We start from the raw sequence: 21,580 nt of genomic DNA, 5'->3' as shown, positions 1-21,580 counted from the left end.
GCTGCTGTAAATGTGGCAGAAGACCCTTTAGTTCAACTTCCTAAGATAAAAATGAAGACTGTTTTTCTCAAATAAAATGTCTTTAAGTGTCTGGATGAAGTGCACCTGCATTGCTTATGAACGGCAAAGAGTAACCATGCTACTTTTGAGAATAGTCTGTAAGTGATCATCTTATTGCCTTATAAATATTTCATAAAATTCACCTTTCACTGAATTAATTTATTTTAATTTATTTTTCGCACACTTTCAGTATTACGTACTCCGGGTTCTTGAACACACCAGTTGTATCATCATGTACTGTATCAAACAGTGAAAATTAAGACATTTAATTATTAGGGAAATTTGCAGAGCTCTACAGCGTGTGTGTGTGTGTGTGTATGTGCGTGCTGGTGTGTGTGACAATGACTGCATAAAAAAAAATAAAGGATGTTTTTCCTAAAAAGATGTACAAATCCAGTGTGCATTTCACTATAAAGAGATTTTGTTGGCAGTAGACTGGAAAGTTCTCTTCGGTCACTAAGAGGAGCACTGCTGCCATTCGGCCTGATCTGAGAGTTTCACGTCACATCTGTAATCCCGCACCTACTTTAGAGGATTTTGCTACCATTAAGTGATGGTTTTTGTGAGGGGGAGGGGTCACCGCTGTTAATGGTAGGTCAGATACACACGCTTTATCACCCCAGTTCTCGGATGCAAGCTGAAATCCTCTCAGTCATGCTCTTGAACATGAGTTGTCTGGACCGCTCAGTGGCGTGAACCCATGGGTGCGTCGCCTCAGGATGTAAGACGCAGGCACCAGCGCTGGGGTTCGACAGGTATTTCAACTGTGGTGTTTGTTTTGGGGTTTTCTTGCTATGATGGGAATAGGAATTTTATAAAATATAACTTTTTTTATGGACTAGAATGCAGTTTCAGATCATTGTCTGATCTCATCACCCACATATGGGTGCATGAACCGTCTCTGGAGTTGCATCTAGGTAAAAGAAATTATGTGTGGGTTTCATGTTGATGTTTCTATCTCTTATGTGACACAACAGATATGTAATTGGTTACACTTTACACACATGATGATATTGTGGCAATATCTCGCATATGGTATCTTTTTATTATCCTGTTCACTTTATTCCTTTCACACTTCTTCGCTTTGTTTTCAGATCTTCCAGTTGTCCCTGACATGCAACAGGCATATAACATCAGCAATGTTTTTATCAGTCGTAGGCGGTAAGTGCTTATGTAGGTGATCACATCTGAACAACTGAATGGAGCCAATCGGTTTACGACAGTTTGAATGAAACCCATGCAGATGTGCCGAGCACCTCAGATGGCTCTAAAACAGTCAGCATAATATTAAATGCGGTCAGAGTAAAAGGTTTTTATGATTAATTAAAACAGATGGCCCGCACTGGGAACGGGTTGTTCATGTGAATGTTTTCAACAGATACATGGCTCCACATCAGTTAATCTCATTTGCTAGTTATAAGCGATTGATCATACTAAAATGTCTTTTAAGTACCCTGCATTCATATAAACACCAAGTCCAGCGCAGAGACAATGTCTATTATGTTGCAAAAATCTCTAATCTGGTTTTCCTTAATCACCATAACTGGCAGTACAGCAGTGTTGCAGAGGAGGGTCCCGACTTTCTGCCTGCAGGCCCACGTGACTCTCAGATTAAATTACTGCTCCTGCTTTCTGCCTGCGTCCTCGCACCGTTCATTTAATCTGTCCCCGGTTTCTGGGACACAGGCTGAACTCATCTGAAAAAGTAATCGTACTGCCTGAATGGCTACGTGCTTTCAGTCTGGACGGGATAATTGATCCCGACGTAACACCCTTGAACAAATCTGGCTGGATGTTGCTTCAAAAATTACTTTTCTATAGCAGTGTGTAAGATGAGACACAGTGTGTAAGATGAGTTATTTGAATTTTCAAGTCATGACGCCAAGTTCCAATCATCTGTGGTATTAAGCAACCCTTAAGTCTTTGGGGATATAGTTTAAAAGACAAAGGAATGTTAAAGCAGATCTGCTTTAATACTTGTCTGTTGGTTGCTTTGGTTATTCAGACTGACCGTATTACTAATGTAGTTAGCCGGACAGAAAAGTAAAGAGAATGAGTTAACATTCCACATTCTTTTTTCCTCAGTGTTCTTCCTCCTCGTGCCTCATGCCCTTGCTCTGTGGGCATGCACGCGCTCCTGCCCTACCGGGTGCACGTGCACGCAGGAGAAGAGCTGCAGTGTGTTGTGCGACCGTGCTGCCATGACCGACCTGCCCAAAGAGTTCCCATGTGAGGCTTCCTCCATCAACCTGGACAAGAACAACCTGAAGTTTCTGTCCGAGCGAGCTTTCGGGACGCTTCCGTCCCTGCGCACGCTCTCCCTTGACCACAACAACATCTCCTTCATCACCCCCGGGGCCTTCAAGGGTTTGCCGAACCTAGTGGAGCTAAAGATGGCCCACAACGAGTACATCTGCTACCTGCACACGCGCACTTTCACCTCTCTTAAGCGGTTGGTGCGACTGGACCTGTCCAACTGCAACCTCTTCAACATGCCAGACCGCATCTTTCTGGAGCAAGTGGCACTCCTTGAGCTCCTCTGTTACCAGAACAACTTCCGGCGTATCCCAGGGGCCATCAGAGACATGGAGAACTTGACTCACATCTATCTTGAGCGGAACAAGATTGAGGCGGTGGCATACAACTCCCTGCTGGGCCTAACCAACTTAAAGTATCTGAACCTGCAGGAGAACCACATCAATGTTATCCACGACAACTCCTTTCAGGACCTACAGAAGCTGGAGAACTTCTACCTCAATGATAACCTAATAGCAGACCTACCCCAGCAGTCATTTAAGGGTCTTGTTCGCCTGAAAATGTTGAACCTTGGGGGAAACCTGCTCACCAATGTGTCCAAGACTTGGTTTAGTGACCTGGTCGAGCTAGAGGTGCTCTACCTCGACCGCAACCAACTGATCTCCATTGAAGAGGGCGCGTTCGAGAACCTCACCAGCCTCATCACCCTACACCTCAACAGCAACAACCTCACCACCCTGCCCTTCAATGTCTTCCGGCCCATCTACTTCATAGGCCGCCTCTACCTCTTCCGAAATCCCTGGGAATGCGATTGCAGCTTGGAGTGGCTGAAGGAATGGATGGAGAACTATAAGCTGGTGAGGGACATCCCATGTGCTTCTCCATCCTCTGTGGCCGGCCTGGACCTCAGCGAGGTTGTGTACGCCCGCCTAAATGGCACCTGTGTGGACCCGGCAGAGCTGAACATGACCACATCCACTCCCGAGTCCCCCACCACCGAGAATAAGTTGAACAGCCTCATCTCCAAACTTCTGCATCAGGAGCTCAAGGAGGAGGTCACCAACTCCACCGACAGCCTGCGCAATGGGACGCTGCTGGACCTGGCCCAGAGTCAAACTTCGGCCGTGCCCCGCCCGATGTCATCTCCCCAACTGCTGCTAGTCCTTCTCATATGTGCCCTCCTGAGCCAATCAGAGACCAAAGACCCGCTTGCTAGTTCTACATATTAACCTTGAAGAAGAGTTCGGAACTCAAAGAAACCAGAGCAAAGAAATGATGGCCTTCTGGCACTGGAAAAACCTTAAGTTAGAAAAAGGTTTCCTTGAGTAGTGATTGCACTGCCTCGCCAATTGCAGCTACGACAGATGGCGAGATGTTGGTCTGACGTAAGTCAAACATTGTTAAAAGACTTACGTAACCAGGACTCGCAACGTCCGAAACAATACACCAGATTGCACCAGCATGTCATACTGTCAATAGTTGAGTGCATTAACTGAAAAGTGGCATTATATTCCACCCCCACCGAACCCTGAGCTCTTGTTTGTTTACCCTAAGCACCGATATGAGAGATATTTTTAAAGGCAGAATAACGTTGAGCACACATGAGTGCTCGTTGTTGTGTAATATTCCATCACTAAGGTGCAGAGACATGTTGGTAACATAAAGCCAAGTCTCTGCTGCTGTTGCTTCAACAGATGACACAACGTGCTCCCTTTTCTTGTTTGATTTCATTTAACTCATAGAATTTAGACGTTTCAGCTTTTCATGAGTACATTAATCCTGCTGTGGCATCGGACTGATCTGCTCTTGGCCCTGTAAGCTCCTCCATATCGTAAGCAAATGGAATGGTTATATCATTGCATTTGAACCTTACGGGAATACCTTCAGCGAAGCGTGTGACAGAAATTGCACTTTTTGAGTGCAGCACCATTGTTTGTGTACTGTTGTTGCCTGAATGCATGTCTGTAGCATTTTGTAGTTGTCTGTCATGATGAAATGTACATTTGTCATATATTTGTAGTCCTAAAAATAGCCTCTTATTGAGAGGTTTTGACAACAGCTATCTCCCAGACATCACCACTTTCTCAATAGATGCTTCAAACAGCTTTCTACACTGTGATCTGTTATGTTGGCTTCTCTTTTTTTATGTACTGTGATTATTGCATCAAAACACTTGCACATCAATACCATCTGCCAAAATAAACACTCAATCTGTTTACCCTAATACTCCTTTTTTCTCTATTTAGCCTTGACTTAATGTGTTAACGACCAACTCCGTAGAAATGGGGGTGGGTTTTTCACACAGAACGCCATCCGGTACCATATCGGTTTTCAAGCCGTGTAGGAACATCTGAAATCTACTGCACAGCCCCAGTACTGGGTTAACACTGGTAACATGTTTCACCACATGTACAACGTTCCCAGTGGAGGCTCAGCATTTGGAAATTATTCCCATGACTAAACTGGACAAGCCTATAGGGCCCCCGGTATAAGTCCTGATGAATTTTTACACTTAGAAGTTACCTGGATTAGTCATGGTGTCTTTCTTGAAAATTGTACAGTGAAGTCCCACCTGTGGAGTCTGTTTCTGACTGTGAGCAGACACATGCACATTTGCTGGAGGTCATGTTGCAGGGCTCTGGCAGCGCTCCTCCTGTTCATCCTTGCACAAAGGCGGAGGTAACGGTCCTGTTGCTGGGTTGTGGTCCTCCTACGGCCTCACCCACGTCTCATGAAGTATTGGCCTGTCTCCTGGTAGCGCTTCCATGCTCTGGACACTACGCTGACAGACATAGTAAACCTTCTTGTCACAGCTCGAATTGATGTGCCATCCTGGATGAGCTGCACTACCTGAGCCACCTGTGTGGTTTGTAGACTCTGTCTCATGGTTCGACTGGAGTGAAAGCACCGCCAGTCACTTTTGACCAAAACATCAGCCAGACAGCATAGGGACTGGGAAGTGTTCTGTGGTCCCGACCTGCAGAACCACTCCTTTATTGGGATGTCCTGCTAATTGTCTATAATTTCCACATTTTGTCTATTCCACTTGCACAACCGCATGTGAAATTGATAGTCAGTCAGTGTTGCTTCCTAAGTGGACAGTTTGATTTCACAGAAGTTGGAGGTACATTGTGTTGTTTAAGTGTTCCCTCTATTTTTTTGAGAAGTGTATACACACACACACACACAAAAAAAAACATATACACAGTGCATCTGGAAAGTATTTACAGCCCATCACTTGGCCTGTTCAATTGGCCTCGTAATGAGCTGTGCCTGGTTTCCTCCAAACATGATGCCTGACATTCAGACCAAAGAGTTCAATTTCTGTCTCAACCTTCCCCAGATTTGTGTCATGAGACAATTCCTTTGACTTCATGCTTGGTTTGTGCTCTGACATGAACTGTCAACTGTGGGACCGTGTAGACAAGTGTGGGCCTTTCCAAATCAGGTCCAGTCAACTGTTTTTTTCACAGCTGAACTCCAATTAAACTGCAGAAACATCTCACGGAAGATCAGGGGAAACAGGAGGCACCTGAGCTATGAACTTCATGGCAAAAGCTGTGAATACTTTTTTAGTTTTAAGAAATTTTCCAAAGCCTCAAGTATTTTCACGTTGTCTTTATGGGGTGTACAATTCTGAAAGTGATGTGATTGTTATTGTGAAGCACAGCAAGCACAACACAGTGCACACAACGAAATGTGTCCTCTGTGTCAAGCCGCGAACCTTCCGATTATGGGTCCACTTCCTTACCCGTTAGGCCACCACTGCCCCAGGAAAGGATAAATGAATTTAATCCATTTTGGAATAAGGCTGTAACCTAAGCTGTGGAAAAAGTTATGTGTTGTGAATATTTTCAGGATACACTGTGTGTGTGTGTGTGTGTGTGTGTGTGTGTGTATATATATATATATATATATATATATATAAATTGTAGGCCCCTGCCAATAACTGTTCTACATCAGTGTGCAACACAGCCTGCATGGAGTTAATATCACGAGCTGCTCTGTGGTCTGAGTCAGAAGAGGGGCAGGACTGGGCCCATCCACCAACCTGCCCTGCCAACACAGATTTAGAGTCACTCTGTTTTCAGGCCAGGGGCAAACACACACACACACACACACACACACACCTGGGCATTTTTCCCAGCAGCACTTGCTCCCAGACAGGCAAGATGTGACCCTCCACAGCTGGCATGGAAAACTGAAATGGCTGAGAGAGCAGGATCTCCTGCGGCTCTGCCAGCTAACCCTTCATTTGAGCCAGAGGCGTTTAACTGCAGACACATAAAACAATCCGGCACAGACTGAGAGACCATTCAGACTTGTTATTTTTTTTTCTTTCAACACATAAAAGGAAATGTATTAAAAAGGACTGAAGAACCGCTTGTTCATCAGCAGAGGAATTTACACAGGGCAGTTTGAAAGGAAACAGTTTGTCATGTAGTATATATTTATTCATTTAGACAAACTGCTTCGGACTTTTTTTTCTAGAATGTGGCTTACTTTTGCAAAAAATGTGTGCACCCCCTTTCGAAACGAAATCCGCAATATTTTCCTGTGATTCAACAGAATTAGAGTGGTAATACTCTCAGACAACATTCTTGAAATGGTAAATCTGGAACAGCATTAACGTTTTTTTAACCCCGCCCCCATCCCCCTCCAACAAATCAAAACAGAGACACATTTCAACAAACATATCTCACTATGTGGTTGATAAAAACTTCCCCAGAATGCAAGGTGTGTGCATAGGTCATTTTTTTGTCTTCTCTGGACTCCTCAGTCTTCCCTCGGTGGCGGCGGCATTGTAGGTCAGATGAATGGAATGTTCTCCTCTCCGGCAGTAGACGGACATGGCTTACATTGAGATTGTGGAGGCTCGCGAACGTCCACATGCAGAAGACCTCATTCATATCTCTAAACACTGATGTCTTTGTTTAGAGAGACAGTATCTGAGGAGGAGAGAAGGTGCAGCTGATTTTACTGTAAGGCAGGAGAATAATTTACAACAAGGCTACATCTGGGTGGGGTCGTCGGGTGTGACCATGCTGCTGCTGCATGTTTTCTGTGCTTTTCCCCAATATACCGATTACTGCCTGCATCAGCATCAGATAAAATGCCTGTGTGTTGAGGTGGGTGTTACATACTGTCTCTTTAAACAAAAGTCTACAAAATGTCTCCTAGCTATAAGAACATGACAATATTACTTTACTCATCATTTTTTTCCTCTGTTTTTAAATACAACACTACATCTAGGTAGTCTGTAAGGGTCGAAGTGGACTGTAGAAGAAGATGATCAAGAAGATGGCCATGGAGATGGTTTGAGTATCAGAGGTGCTGTCCTTCCTCTGGAATGATGAAGAGCCACATTGCAGGGCGTGGGGCTGGGGTTGGTTGGGCATTGAGGGGGTCAGAGAGTTTGTGTGTGGTCTAGTACACCCAGGAGACAGGCACCCACTGTGCTGTGGTGCACACCAGGTCTATGGCATCTTCCAGGTGTCTGATGGTCTCGTCGATCTCATTGTTGATGATGGTCTGGTCAAAGTAGTGCGCATATGTCTTCTGCAGGATGTCAGACTCCTTCTGTAGCCTCTGCAGAGACTCATCCTACGTGGAGCAAGCATAAACCAGGTGAAAGGCAAATGGGAGCAGAGAACTCTGCATGGAAGGAGTGCTCCATAGAAATAAAGGACAGAATGGACAAAATAATGTCAAAGATGAATCTGAAAGTAATGATTACCTTTATTAAATAAAATAGTACTAGTATTAGACATTTGCTGTATTGTAAGAAAAAAATTAAATGCCTTTATAAGAGCTCCAATAAAGTTCAGAGTAATGTACCTACATGCAAAATGCAGTAAACACTACACACATACTGCCTCCATTCGGTCTGTCATTTCTACGGTGCCTTGTGTGGGTCATGAGGGGACAACAGTTCACGCCACACCAAAAATAACGACTCTCTCCTCTATGGCTTACATTTATAATCCTGCAAGGAAATCCAACCAGCCACAGAAGCCAGGGACAGAAGTCTGAGATGTGGGGTTCACTGGGGGGGGTGACATACGCGCTAAAACCTACACTCTATGCGCTAAGGAGCAGTGTTTTGGGCTCTAAGTCCCTCGTAGTGTTTTTGTAACGGTTCACATACAGCTGGTGCTGGTCTGTAATTTGGAATAGCGCTTTTACTTACGGGCAACTTCCTGCACCACCTGGGCAGCTGAGTGCCACAGACCGAAGCACAAATAGAAATGAAAAGACGTGCAGCATGCAGAACATTAAGATTAAAGCGGGCTTGTGTGTGCATCAGTGGAAGCCTCACCTCATTAATGCCTGGTGTTATGGTGGGAGCTGCAATGAAGACAACGTATGGCGCGAACTCTGCAGTACGCAAAACCTTCAGAGCCTGCAGTCACACAGAGGTTACACACATATTAACCAGATTCATGACCCTCATCCACAAAGGCCAAAAAACGGCACCTGCATCCCACCTGAGGCTCCACATCCAGTATGGAGATGAGACCCTGCTCATGGATCTTGCGTATTGTCTCCAGGCGCGTGCCGTACATGGCGTCCTCATGGCTGCCATACTCCAGGTACTCGTTGTTTGAGATGTCCTGCATCATTTGGTCATGTGATACAAAGTAGTAGTTCTTTCCATTCTCCTCGTCTTTCTTTGGGGGTCTGGTTGTGTCTGAAAGAATTAACATTTTCTTTATATTCACTGAATTACAATATCATATATCTACACAAGCATAACCTGAAATCATGAATAATTTCATGATGTAAATGTAATAGGTTTATGTGTTTGTACAGTGCTACTGAATGAGCTTTTTTATCATTGTGAATAAGCAGAATAAAAGTTCATAATTAAAAGTATATATTAATTATTTTAAATAAAATAATATGGTCTTCCAAAGGGTTTTACCATCTTATTACAGTATTATAACTATTTTAATATTAGTCTAGTGATAAATGATTGATGTAAACATGCTGCTCTCTTACGTGGAATGGGATACGCAAATCTGTTCGGGTGCTTGGTGATGAGCGTGTTCTTGATGTGCCTCCTCCCAACACCATGGGCACCTGCACGCAAACAGAACATTAACAGGACGTTAAGTTCATTTTCATCGTAGCAATAATCTTATCAAGACAATCACAGGCATTTTCACGCACCTAACAAGACTAGTGTTTTCCTCTTGAAGGCCGGCAGCTTCACTACCTCCTCATACGTGACCAGGTCTAGTTGATCGAACACTGCAAAATCAGAAAGGGGGTTAATAAGATTGTGATGAGATTATAAAAGGCAAAACTTCACACAACAAACATGACTCATATATATGGATGCATGATTTGGGCCCATGGGCTGTAGGTAGAGTGTGTGGAGCGCTTGAACCTTCCATGTGCACATAACTTATGGAACAGTACTGTGTTGACAAAGTAGCTCCTTCTGCTGAGTGACATTTGAGCACTCATGCACTCACAGGCAGGTAGAAAGACATGTGCAAAGACACAGGATGTGAGGCTGGGTACTCAGCAGGCCTGTACTACAAGAGAACAGGATTAAAGCTCAGACAGGCCTGCAGATTCACACCGCTGGTTTGCCGAGGGACACATCCTGCTCTTAGAGACTAAACATCAGAAGGCTGTTCAACAAACACTAATAAAGATGGGAAAAGAGCAGCCATGGAGCGAAGGAACCTTCAGTAGAGGTTTCGAGTGTGGAGGCTGCAGACTGGCCCATACGGGCAGATGGTAAAAACGTGAGTGGGAGCAGATGGGGGGTGGGCACGATACGCTGACTGTGCAGCTGGTGCTGGACACGGGTGTGAAAGACAAGCCCGAAAGCCGGCTACGTGGAACTCAATACACCCGGAGCCCTCTTCTATATATGGGTGATGCTTACATGGATCCATAAAGAAAATTAATGTGTGTAACCGAACACTTTCAACATCTCAGACAATGTTTGCAAAACAGCAAAGCAGCATAAACACACGTCACACTAAATTAATTATGGGACATAAAAAAAAAAACATGAAAATTGGGGAAAATACTGTTTGTTGGAATTAATAAAGCAAAGATATTAGAAGACTGGAGAGGAAAGTTAGACAATTGTCACCCTCAGTTACTTACATGCAGAGAGGCCATTGGGAGGGAGACAGCATGAAAAATGGACAGGGGGTGGGGTCAGTGAAATGAAGATCAATTACAGAACATCAGGTTAACAGAAAAAACAACAGCACAATACAGAATTTTAATGCAAAGCTGCGACATTAAAACTGAAACAAATAATGTGCATAGATTTGTAAATAAAAAAAGAAAAACTGCCCTGAATCGAGTCCTAATTGAACAGCCTAAAACCCCAAACATCCAGCGTGTACCAGATATGTGTAAGCATCTTCATACAATTAAATAGTAGAGATTTTGAGTGATATAATACACCAACAGACAAATAAACAAAAAAAACCTCTCCCTTTCACTGGGTCCCTCTAATCGGAGGCAGTAATGTGGGACACGGAGCTCAGAAAGGATTAATGTTATGGCTGGCAAAGGGGCAGACCTCATCAAAGTCTAAATGAGTGCTGTGTGTGCATGAGTGTGTGTGTGTGATGCATAACTAGGCCAAATGCTTCTGCTGCAAAAAAAATAACGTTTAAATAAAAATGGAGATAAAAGTAATCAAAAAGATGGCCCTGTATTGTGCCACATTTACGGGTCATTCCATTTCCGAGCAGCAACCACTGAACCGAATGATTCATACAGTAATTACTGAGACGCTAAAAATCCCTTACATAAATATTTGAGTTGTGAGGGTCACTAGTTAACAAATTAAAAGGCAAAGCGTATGTTTAAAAACATGTTAGCAGCAGCCCACCCTATGAAGTAAAAACCACCATGCTGCCCCGGTAACTAACTAGGAAGTTAATGAGACAGTAAACACCGTCAGTACCCAGTCTGTGCTGGCCACATCTAGACTTTTTTTTTTTGGTTGATTCTTTTTTGTAGAATGGCCGTGTTTAGCAGGAATCCAAAGAGAAGAGGGATCTGTGCATTTCCCTGTTTCTTTTGGTGAAATACTAGCTGTACTTACCTGACTTACTTGAATTTATATTCTCCAGGTCGCGAAATATTACATGATGCACCTTTAACAATAGCCACATTTCCATTACCACTGTACAACACTACACCACTTAATAAAAAAAGACCAGATGCAAAAATAATTTGTGTCCAATGTTACATATTTTTAAAATAGTCCTTCAAGGCAAACCTTAACCATATCAGTTTCACACATGCATTTAAAAGCAGTTAGTGAAGGTAACAGAAACGCAGGGAGAGCTTTAAGGAGCTTATTAGAGCAAGGCCTTGGCAGAGATAGTACTCAGCACTCTGCGAAGTATACAGCCAACAGATCTCAGAAACAGCCCAGGAGTCCATTCTAAATCCCCTACAAACTCCCAAGGATAATAGAGGCATGAAAAATGCCACTTGCTCATAGGTGGTGGTCAGAACGGGGTCACAACTGGGTTAACTGGAAGGCCAGGTGTCTCTCATGCGAATGTGACATTTTCACCCCATTCCATTGAGCTTTTCAGCTCTAGAAAGCATACCGACGCTGCTTCCTCCCCCAGACACAAGAGTACATAAAACAGAGAGGTCAGTGGCCAAAGGTCCAGAGTAATAATCACGTGACCTCTACCCGTCCTTTTTTTTTTAGTAAATTAAAAACGGTCATTCCATAACACACACACCAGACCACAAAGAGCAGTAATCCCCCAAGGGCTGCATGTCACCGTATCTACGGGCTATTTGGGGAATAGATAGCTCAGGTCCTGAGGTCATATGAGCCACAGGCAGCAGGACACAGTTACCTGTTTCTCTCAAACCCAACTTAACACACAAACTAGCGACTAGAATCTCTTTTATCAGCTTAAAAAGCTAAAGCTGTAATGCACCTGCAGACTGTTCTCACTTAAAAGAAACACCCCTGTTGATCGAGCGGAATGTCAGTGGTGGCATGAAACAGAAGACATTAGACCAGCACGTCTGACTTGTAACTGATATTTTGCATGCTAGTGGTGATCGGATTCATCACCGGACTCAGCAGTAGGAGCTGACGACACTTATAAGGCAGGGCCTGTGTGCGTATTGCCTCACTGCAAGATGGACCCGGTTGCCCCTGCCTCCATCTGTTGTGAACACAAAATAAACACTTGGCCTGTAGGGTGGAAATCAGCTGGCTTCCACATTTTTGTGAGAGAATGTGTGAGAGAAGGCAGAGACAGTTTTATCAGAGAAGCGAAGCCTTACCTGCGTTGTGCTTTGCAAGGTATTTATCTTTGTACTGCTTCTTCTTCTTTCCGAACCAGGTACAGCTCGCTTGCTGCTCCTGCTTGGTTTTCTCCATTGCAATGCAAGCAACTCGCCTTCAGACCAAAAAAGAATGAACAATGAATTCACAGTCATTATATTGAATTACAACGATCATATTTTAACATTTATTAGAACTGGAATCCCTTTATTGCATATTAGTGATATTAAAAGTGCAGGGTCAGCTATCTCATGATGGTTCTGAACATCATTCTGGTCTCATTAGGTGAATGAATGAATAGAATTTTTGGAAAAACTTTGATTTAGGAACATGGCGCTTGCTCCACGCACCACTCTTGCAGCTCCGGTGACGGGATGAGGCCGGCTGTGCCATTCTTGGTGTTCTCCAGTTTCCCCTGCCACCAGTTGTGGTCGTCCTTACTTATGATCTGGATGATGTCGCCAACCCGGAAGCGGATGCCAGCCTCTTTGCAGGGTATGAGATCATCCTTGACGGGGTCGTACTCGAACTGCGCCCGGACGTAGATCTGAGACACAGACAGGATGTCAGGGGTGACACGCAGGTGCCGTGGAATGGATGTCTCCGCAGACAGGCAGAGATCCCTCACTGACGACACTGGCATGTTCAGTTGAAGCCAGTATGCCGTGTGTATGTGTGAGTGCGTTTGGTGGCATAAGAACAGCAGTCAGCGACAGTAAGTGTGTCTTCTCTGAGCAGGGGCAGAGTGGTGACATGGTGTCTCTCCTCTCCTCAGGGAGTTCTGTTTACTCTTAACCATGACACAGGGATTGCTTGAGGACGGCCATGTTGATTAAGCTCTGCTACGTATTAGTGGATAAAACCTTAAAACCTGTTAAATCTGTCTAGGGTAATATAAATCACCTATTCAGCTAAATTAAGGACCTTTTACCACACCTTTAATCGGTCAAGTCTGCATTTTAAGCTTTAACATCTTACCTTTACTGATTTGTTATCCTTGATTGCAGGTCGGGGCATCTAGAATTTGAGAGTAGCACACATTTCATGCAGTAAAATCGGACGGTGTGGTTTGCACGGGGATGGGATGAAGTCTACAGCTACAGCTACAGCTACGTTGATGGACGGAAAGACACAAACAAGACGGAGACTGAACCTGACACTGGTGTCAGGTGCGACCCTGCATGTGCAGGGTGGTTTTTCTGCCCTTTGTCACGCTCTAGTTGCAGTCACTGTGATGTCATTACAAAAGATAAGATGAAACCAGCTAAACAAGAAAAAATGACAAGGGCGCCATCTTCTGGTCACTAAATTCCTGCCCCTTCATCTCTCGTCTTTTGTATTATCAGAGCAACTCTCTCTGCACTTCAGATAAATGCCTGCAGAATAAGTACAGATTTAGATTAATAATAAAAAAAGAAACGCCTGTGACTGTTCTTTCTTTCAGTTCACTCGGATTCCACATTTTTCTTTAGCACTGACCAACGAAAACATCTGTGACAGAGGAGATACACGCAGCACTCTGCACCCCAGAGAAAGGTAGGGGGCCAGGAAGAGAATAGGATTTTGGGGACTTTTTCTCAAAAAGTTATCAGCCTTCAGTTTTCATAATGCATTAGATCACAATTGTACATTACAATTAGTTCCATTGGGACACTGACACAATTCTGCCCTCAAATTAACCCCTCAAATTAAAGCAGAAAGTCTGCAGTCTTTCATTTGTGGTAGTGTATAGAGCCAAAAAAAAGATTAAAATTGTTTCAATGTCCCAATTTTTATGGACCTAACTGTATTTACAGAGAACATTTGGCATTTATGGGTGACAAATTATAGGGAAACCTGAATAAAGGTGTTGGAAAATCTGGTCTGGGCCCTATCTTTATCCAGTGATATTATTATATCCATTATATCTTGATGGGATAGGAACATGAGTCATAAAATAGAAAATTTGTTTGAAAATGCTGTAAATAATGGTGCATCATGCCTTTTTTGGTCCTTTATTTTGTCACCCATCCATACAAAGCATCAATACAAAGAAGCATGTCATTTTGAGCCAATTGCAAAAAAACACGGGAAAAGGGATGAGCAGCTATGGTACAGAGATGAAGGCTACAGATGTAAATGAGCTGAAGGTGCTGCAATTTACCTGACGTGTTTTGGGCTGAATGGTCAACGGCAGGTCCTGAAAAGTAACGTCCAGTTGGAGGAGGGAGAGAAAAGGAGACACTAATTGCTTGAAACTGAAGAATTGAGTACGTCTCAGAATATCAAAATATTCACCAGCAACACAGAATCATGCTTAAACATCAGTTCTTTTAGGTGGCCTATGAAAGGAAGAAAAACACTAGTTGAGGAGAGTTACAGGGTGGAGAAAGTGCTTTGATTGGTGTTAAAAAGAAAAGCACACCCATGGCTGGAGAGGGAGTCTGTGTCTGGTCACAGCAAAGCAAAAGGCAAAGCAAGAGAGCAAGCAAGTGACGTCAGCCACCACACGGGTCCCACCACTCGAGGGATGGGACTAAACCTCACCCGAGCTGAGTTAGTTTCGTTCCAGAGCATTCGCCTCCAGTAAAAGGCATGCTGCACACAAGGCTGGATGTGGGGTTGACAGTCTTTCGTATGTGACAATGTGAGTGTATAATGCATGACGAGAATGTGAGTATGAGGTATGTCTGCTGTGAGTTTTTTGGAGACTGTGAACAGATGGGGGGCACAACGGTACAGAGCACACCAATTTGTAAACGGAGATAACGGAAACTAGGCTATATCGAAGTATCACATTCAAGTTGGACCGACGGAGAAAAAAATAAAAAATAAAAAATCATGACACTCCCCATACAAATGTAACTGTACTAATATCTTGTGATGACAGAGCTGAGGGGTAAAAGGGCCTTTAAATCCTATTCAAACATTGGAGAAGGGGTAACTGGTGCTCTAGGGGTAAAGGGGTGGTAGTGGGGGGGTCCTTACCAATATAGAACTGTTAACGCTGGCATGGCCATTAGCTGGGGACTGTCTGGATGTGGTGGGGGACTCTGTCTGAAATAAGACACACAGGTCAGCGACACACAGCATTCAGACAGAAGGACACCCGCCACAAGAAGGACCAGTCAGTAGCGACCTGGGTGGGACATCTTCTGTCTCTACAAGAAACGCTGGGTCTTCATGTGTCTTCAGTTACAAATGAACACAGCTACAGCTACACAGAGAAGACAGACAACATGTGCTTCACTGGGATGTGATCTAGACCAGGTTGCATTCTGGGTAAGGCAGGGGTCTGGTCTCCCGTTCCGGTATCTTGGTTGTGAAATTGGTGTGCGGCGCCTGAGCGCAGCCAAGACCCCCGGCGGAACACAGCCTCTCAGGAGAAAGCGTTAACACACGGCCACTAGACAGGCGGTTAGTGACACACACTCGTACGCACGCATGTACACAAACACAAAATCTCACACACAAGATTGAGTACAAATTCAAACCCAGCAGGGAAGCACAGCAGAGAAAATGAAACACATTTATTTGTGTGTATGTGTGTGAGTATCAAGTGTCCTGACAAAGAAAGAAAATTCCGGTCAAAGCTATAATGTTGTGGCCTCATAAACATAGGAGGTGTGTATGCGTGTGTGTGTGTGTCTATGTGTGCTACAGGAACTTTTACCTCACAGGATGAAGATTGTGTTCGATAGCTTGGCACAATCTTAAAAGTAATGCTCCCCCTCATTTCTCTCTGTGTAGACAAAAAAAATGAATTTCCAACACAAGTGTGCTATCCAATATTGCAAAAAGAAAAAAAAATGCACAAACTCACCAACATCTTCTGGAGCTGCTCCACTGTCTGATTAGCTACGCTGATCCCATTTATTTCCCGAATCTCGTCCCCAACGTGCAATGTTCCTGCACCACAAGACGGGAGGTTTTAAAACACGCTTATTTGAGCAGCTTATCTTAGCAACGGAACACCGCACACACTCGTCTCTCACTTCAATCCCTCGTAAGTCAAACAGCCTTTATTCTGACCAACCCGACTACACTCACACTTGAAATGGGAAACACAGGCCTGTTGGAGCTTAAGCCAGAATTTATTTTGAATTGATTAAGAGTGATCAAGATTGAAACAATAAGCCATAGACATGTGTCACAGCCACCATCCCCTGAAACACAAGGCTGGGGTCGGTGTCCGGTATAACCATCCGTCGGCCATCTTGTTCATGAAGCCCGCTCGTCATGGGGGTTCCACCCTTTGTTGCTGCTCGCCGTTTACTGACTGATCCTGTCAGTAAACTGCCTTCGCCTGACCAGTCTTACGGATTTACCCTTGCCTGCTTCTCGTTCTGACCCTGAAGTGCTTGACCGATTGTCTCTGCCCAGCCCTCGTGTTAGTCCACCCTTGCTGTTGCCAACATATGCCCGAAGACACCACTTTCGCCAGCCTGATTCCACTGTAACCACGCCGCCGAGCGCTCCCCTGAACTGCCTTCTACCACCAAGCACCAGTGCTTCCCTCTCTGCCCAAGCGGCCAGATCCAGCGACTCCCAGCCCTCCTGCTTCTGCTACACATTTTGACCCTGACAAGATGCCCACATATATTCTGGACACATTCGTAACACTGCATTCCTGATTCAAATTCAGCACAGTTTGGAGAGCCTAAAATAAATACATGTGTGCATGTTAGATAATCTATGTAGAATGTAATCATAAAAACTAGGTATATGATTCATAAACCTTATTCACTGAAAAGTACAGTGGGTGCAAGATGTAAAATGGACTTGGTTTGGGTGGAAGGTTGGTGCACTACATGTGGGCAGTGTGAGTTGTGAAGGTTTTGCTGTGTGGACTTTTTGACAGCTTATATCTATTATGACACCACATACTTTCAGGCAGCAGGTATGCTTTGAAGGCTGAGGTTGTAAAATGATTGTGGTCTGAAACGTATGAAACTACGCTCATGCCAGGGCAGGTAAGAGGGGATGTAAAGGGCACACACGGTTGTTTGGATCCTGGCGTTCTCACCATTCAAGCTGACGGAGAGTGAAACTGTGACACATTTTGGAGACCTTTAGCAAAGTAAAATGATGTTTTAGATGAAAACATCAAACCACACAGCCTCAGTGCATATATCAGTGCTTCTTGTGGTGATGTGGCCGACCTTAATCTTAACAAATTTACTCAAGGAAATAAATGACCACATGCCTGTGTATTTCAAAATAGTGAACGTTAAACACATTGATATTTTACATAGTGAGAGACTGAAATAAGCACAAAGACCAATTATGTAACCAGATAATTTGGAGGAGATTTGAGCATTTTCAAGTGCCTCGTTGGTTGAAGAAAATATCTAAATTTACATTAATTACACATTTTTGAAAAGGTTTTTAATTGTATCTAGAGAAATGTTTTTTTATAAACTCAAAAGCAAAAACTGCTGCATCATGGGTCTGAAGTACCTTGTCTGTGGATCATGCCTCCATGCATTATTCTGGCCACAATGCAGTGGTTGAGGTCATTCATCTTCAGTGTGATTCCCTACAGGGCAACACAGATATAAATATATAAGGTTTAAACAGCGTGCACAGCACTGACAGGTGACAAGGAACTGTGAGGTTATCAGGGTTTCGGTGTTTTTGGTGTGAAAAGCCTGAGAAGCACACACACCATCGGCTCATCAGAGTTCTTCTGGAACTGGACGAGACGAACGCGCGTCACGTTCTCCAGGTCCATGTCGCCGTTGGTGCTCTCAGGCGAGTCACCGTTCAGGTAAGGTGAGGTGGGCGGGGGCGTGACCCTCAGAGCCTCGTCACTGTAGACCTCATGAGCCACTACGTCATGTGTCTGCAGCAAGGCCTGTAACACAGTTAAGTGTGCCATGAAAAGACTAGCTGACGGAGCTGGAAAGAGGCTTGAAGCGGTGCATTAAGGTGCATGGTTAAAAGTAAACCGCTGTTGAGGTTACCAGTCTGACTCAGTCAAATCTCCCGACCTTTCACATTTCACATCAGCTTTGGTGGTTCACCTTTTTCTCTTCATCAGAAACAAGCTCACAGACCATGAGGAAGAGGTAAAAAAAAACTCTATTTCTGTTCCTCTGTGCTCCTATGTATATATATACACATACACCTACGCACACACACACATTTTATTACACATCTGCTATAATATAAAAAATTGCACTCAAATGTGTATGTTTACAGTCAATAAAAGTAAACATTAATGTTGATGCTTTATTCATATTCATGCTGATTTATCAGTTGCCAACAGAACTGTCGGGACATAGGGACATCCCATTTTTTGGGCTAAATTGGATAGTCCCACACGGTACTTCCCTTGGATTAGTTGTGGACTGCAAATAGGTTTAGCAAAGTGTGTTTTGCTCTTTTATGTGTCCATCACTAATTTTTCCACTAGTTTTTTTGCCAACCCTTCCCATGCATGTACACACACATACTCAAACAAAAAGTATTATTTTATTTATCCTCTCCTGCATCCATTCTAAGCAGAAGAGGAGAAACTTGTAAATGCGGTAGCATGTTAATCTAACTACAGCAATGGCAAGCTACAGACACAACACAAAGACTGGCCAACATGCCTGCCCACCCAGAGGCATTACAGACTACAGGCTCCATGTCTGAAGGACACTGGGAGATAGCACACTTTACAGCTCAGAGAGAGACTTTCATATATATCCGTTGACGGGTCCATGACCTCATGGGTTCTTTTCAACTCCTAGGCTCTCATGGCTTAAAACATCAAGAAGAGTAACACTTCAGACCAGTCCTGAGGGAGAAAACCACACCCTACCAAACACCAAAAAACGAGTAATAAACACTCATTCTCACCTGCTTTACTGAGGCTGACATTTCCAGAGAGAGAGAGAAACAGAGAGAGAGAGTGCTGTCTACTCCTTAGACAGTAAGAGCTGCACCAAGACGCTGGGAATTTAGCAGCTTGTACCTGGTGGTGCCTCCCTCTCCAAACTCACTCCCTCTCTCCCTCCTGCCACGATCCCCACAGCTCCTTGGCACCCCTCCCTTCTCCTTGGACCACTTTCGCAGCTGAGATGAAGCACTATGTGTGGCTGAAAGGACCGCACCGTACCACCCTCAAGTGGTAGACATGGCGTATAAACTGGTCCAAAATCTCAACAGGACTAAGATTTTTTTGTTGTTGCAATTTTAAAATGCCATCCCAAATGAAATGCAAGCAACTAGTAAAGAAATTTACTTTATATAAATTTTTGTATTTGTATTGGAGACTTCTCTACCCTCCAATTTTCTTTAATCAAATCACAAAACAGCATTCTCTCCACCTCCCATTAATTCAATCATTCGTTCTCATATCTAGAGAAAAAAAGACAACTGATTAAAGGCTTTTTATTAGATGGCCCTTTTTGGCAAACAGGGACCTGAGTGGAGGACTGTGTAATTCACTCAGCCTGACTGTCAGACTGATACCCAAGGCCCTATAATGATGGGATTACTCAAGAGGGAGGGTTGCTGCTGCTCTCCGTTAATCAGAAACGTCTGTTTGTTCTGATCTGCTCCAGCCCATCCCACTGTAGATTCTCTCACTCCATCACAGCCCTGATTCTTCACAGCGGAAAAAAAAAGACCCAGCAGAGAGATGCTGGGTCAGAACTGACTGATGGTGTGGGGACTGTACCTTGCTCAAGGGGACCTTGGTGGTTTGAGATCTGAACCTGCAACCTTCCGTTTAGGAGAACCTATTTCATCCTGTATATTATTTAATAGTGTGTATAAAATTGCTTTCACACTGTTTTTTTTTCTATTTGACCAGTTTCAGCCATTGCTAGTGAATATAAAGAACATGTATTTCAAACTAATACAAGAGTGTGAAATTTAAAATAAAAGTGGTCTTTTTTCACAGAGCTGTATATTCCCCTCCTAACTGTTCCTGAACTGCTTACTTCAATTTCATATATCCTGAAAAGCTGTTGTATTTACTTGTTTTTGTACCGGTATACATAACCTAATGCACTCAAGAAGAACTCTGAATGTTCATATCGCTGCCCGAGGAGGACAGAACATTTGAATGGACGCGGAACAGTGGTGGGCTTACTCACCATAAAATGTGGTTGTGTAAGGATCTGTCTCAGCTCTTTGACAGTGTTGTTTTCCGGGTAGCAAGAGATCACCTCCAGCACCTGAGTTCACACAAAGAATTTGTGTCCTGTCATACAACTTCTCACGACGGCATCTGCAATCTGTTTATTTTATCAGCTGTATCTCACATGAATAATCAGGAGATAAAAACCCCCATGTACGGCCCCCAGTCACTGAAACGCTACGTTGAATCTGCCCCCTCCTGCCCCCACTGGTCTTCACACATACCGCAGCTCACTGCTGAATGCTTAGCCGTGGAGCCACAACACACCTGAGTGAGGATTGCACGCTCTTTCTAGAAACAGCAAGCGCTCTCCAGGGAATGAGAGTATCGCTGCATGGAGTGTTTGCCACACAGCCAGTGGTTGTGCGTGTGTGGTCAGTGTGTGGCATTGCACAGGTGAGTGGGATGGTGCCTGCTGAGGCTCTCTGGTCCCTCGGTCGAAGCACCAAAATGCTTTAAAGTGCATCAACAACTAGAATTTATCACATGAATGATATTCGGCTTACACTTTCCAGAAGTTTCAAAGCCGTGTCTGCTTCACCTTCAGCTGGCTTCTTTGCATGAGAAGACACAGGAGAGATACACATTTTTTCCTTTTCTTTTATTATAGAACTAACATCTTTTACTCAACTTAAGAAGTGATTAGAGATGAAATCCCACCACCTCGGGACATGCTGGTCATTTTTAGGGAAGATTGGAGAAGGCTGATTGGTTAGTGAAAATCCCCATTGCACCATGTAGAAAAAGCTGCTTGTTTAATTTTTGCCTAAAGCATTTTAGTGCTGCCAGTGATCAGTGGAAAAAAAGTCAAGTGTGTTATTGAAGCAGAAACCCTTCAGGAA

General features: G+C 44.0%; 2 protein-coding genes and 1 long non-coding RNA gene across 33 annotated transcripts in view; 2 read left to right on the top strand and 1 right to left on the bottom strand.

Annotated features, from left to right (window-relative positions):
- Positions 1 to 237: 237 nt before the first annotated feature.
- nyx (nyctalopin) lies at positions 238 to 4,514 on the top strand. Of its 2 annotated transcripts, XM_028991959.1 has the most exons (3): positions 238 to 815; positions 1,155 to 1,221; positions 2,146 to 4,514. In XM_028991959.1, the coding sequence occupies exons 2-3, from the start codon at positions 1,200 to 1,202 to the stop codon at positions 3,543 to 3,545; spliced, it is 1,422 nt and encodes a 473-aa protein (XP_028847792.1). In that variant the 5' UTR covers positions 238 to 815; positions 1,155 to 1,199; the 3' UTR covers positions 3,546 to 4,514. The 2 variants fall into 2 exon arrangements, with proteins under 2 accessions (XP_028847792.1, XP_028847791.1); XM_028991958.1 differs by lacking the exon at positions 238 to 815 and having other exon boundaries at positions 829 to 1,221.
- Positions 4,515 to 6,621: 2,107 nt separating this feature from the next.
- The window catches only part of caska (calcium/calmodulin-dependent serine protein kinase a), a 102,940-nt gene continuing 87,981 nt past the window's right edge, over positions 6,622 to 21,580 (bottom strand). For 5 of the 30 annotated variants that reach the window (XM_028992215.1, XM_028992242.1, XM_028992213.1 and 2 more), the window contains 17 exons: positions 21,245 to 21,292; positions 20,695 to 20,775; positions 18,270 to 18,458; positions 18,062 to 18,140; positions 16,425 to 16,510; positions 16,275 to 16,343; positions 15,590 to 15,658; positions 14,766 to 14,801; positions 13,601 to 13,639; positions 12,973 to 13,169; positions 12,622 to 12,737; positions 9,490 to 9,570; positions 9,319 to 9,399; positions 8,805 to 9,007; positions 8,636 to 8,719; positions 8,507 to 8,533; positions 6,622 to 7,920 (listed from right to left, as the gene is read on the bottom strand). In XM_028992215.1, the coding sequence (XP_028848048.1) occupies positions 7,744 to 7,920; positions 8,507 to 8,533; positions 8,636 to 8,719; positions 8,805 to 9,007; positions 9,319 to 9,399; positions 9,490 to 9,570; positions 12,622 to 12,737; positions 12,973 to 13,169; positions 13,601 to 13,639; positions 14,766 to 14,801; positions 15,590 to 15,658; positions 16,275 to 16,343; positions 16,425 to 16,510; positions 18,062 to 18,140; positions 18,270 to 18,458; positions 20,695 to 20,775; positions 21,245 to 21,292 (1,662 nt within the window). In that variant the 3' untranslated portion in view covers positions 6,622 to 7,743. The remainder of the gene's footprint in view (positions 7,921 to 8,506; positions 8,534 to 8,635; positions 8,720 to 8,804; positions 9,008 to 9,318; positions 9,400 to 9,489; positions 9,571 to 12,621; positions 12,738 to 12,972; positions 13,170 to 13,600; positions 13,640 to 14,765; positions 14,802 to 15,589; positions 15,659 to 16,274; positions 16,344 to 16,424; positions 16,511 to 18,061; positions 18,141 to 18,269; positions 18,459 to 20,694; positions 20,776 to 21,244; positions 21,293 to 21,580) is intronic. The other 25 variants (XM_028992232.1, XM_028992237.1, XM_028992231.1 and 22 more) reach the window with 14 other exon arrangements.
- LOC114797356 (uncharacterized) lies at positions 12,485 to 14,039 on the top strand. Its single transcript, XR_003750849.1, has 3 exons — positions 12,485 to 12,640; positions 12,984 to 13,117; positions 13,630 to 14,039. It is a non-coding gene; the product is annotated as an uncharacterized LOC114797356 (long non-coding RNA).

The sequence above is a fragment of the Denticeps clupeoides genome, chromosome 9, assembly GCF_900700375.1.
Source record: "Denticeps clupeoides chromosome 9, fDenClu1.1, whole genome shotgun sequence".
Classification (NCBI taxonomy): Eukaryota; Metazoa; Chordata; class Actinopteri; order Clupeiformes; family Denticipitidae; genus Denticeps; species Denticeps clupeoides.
This window is presented reverse-complemented; position numbering and strand designations above follow the sequence as displayed.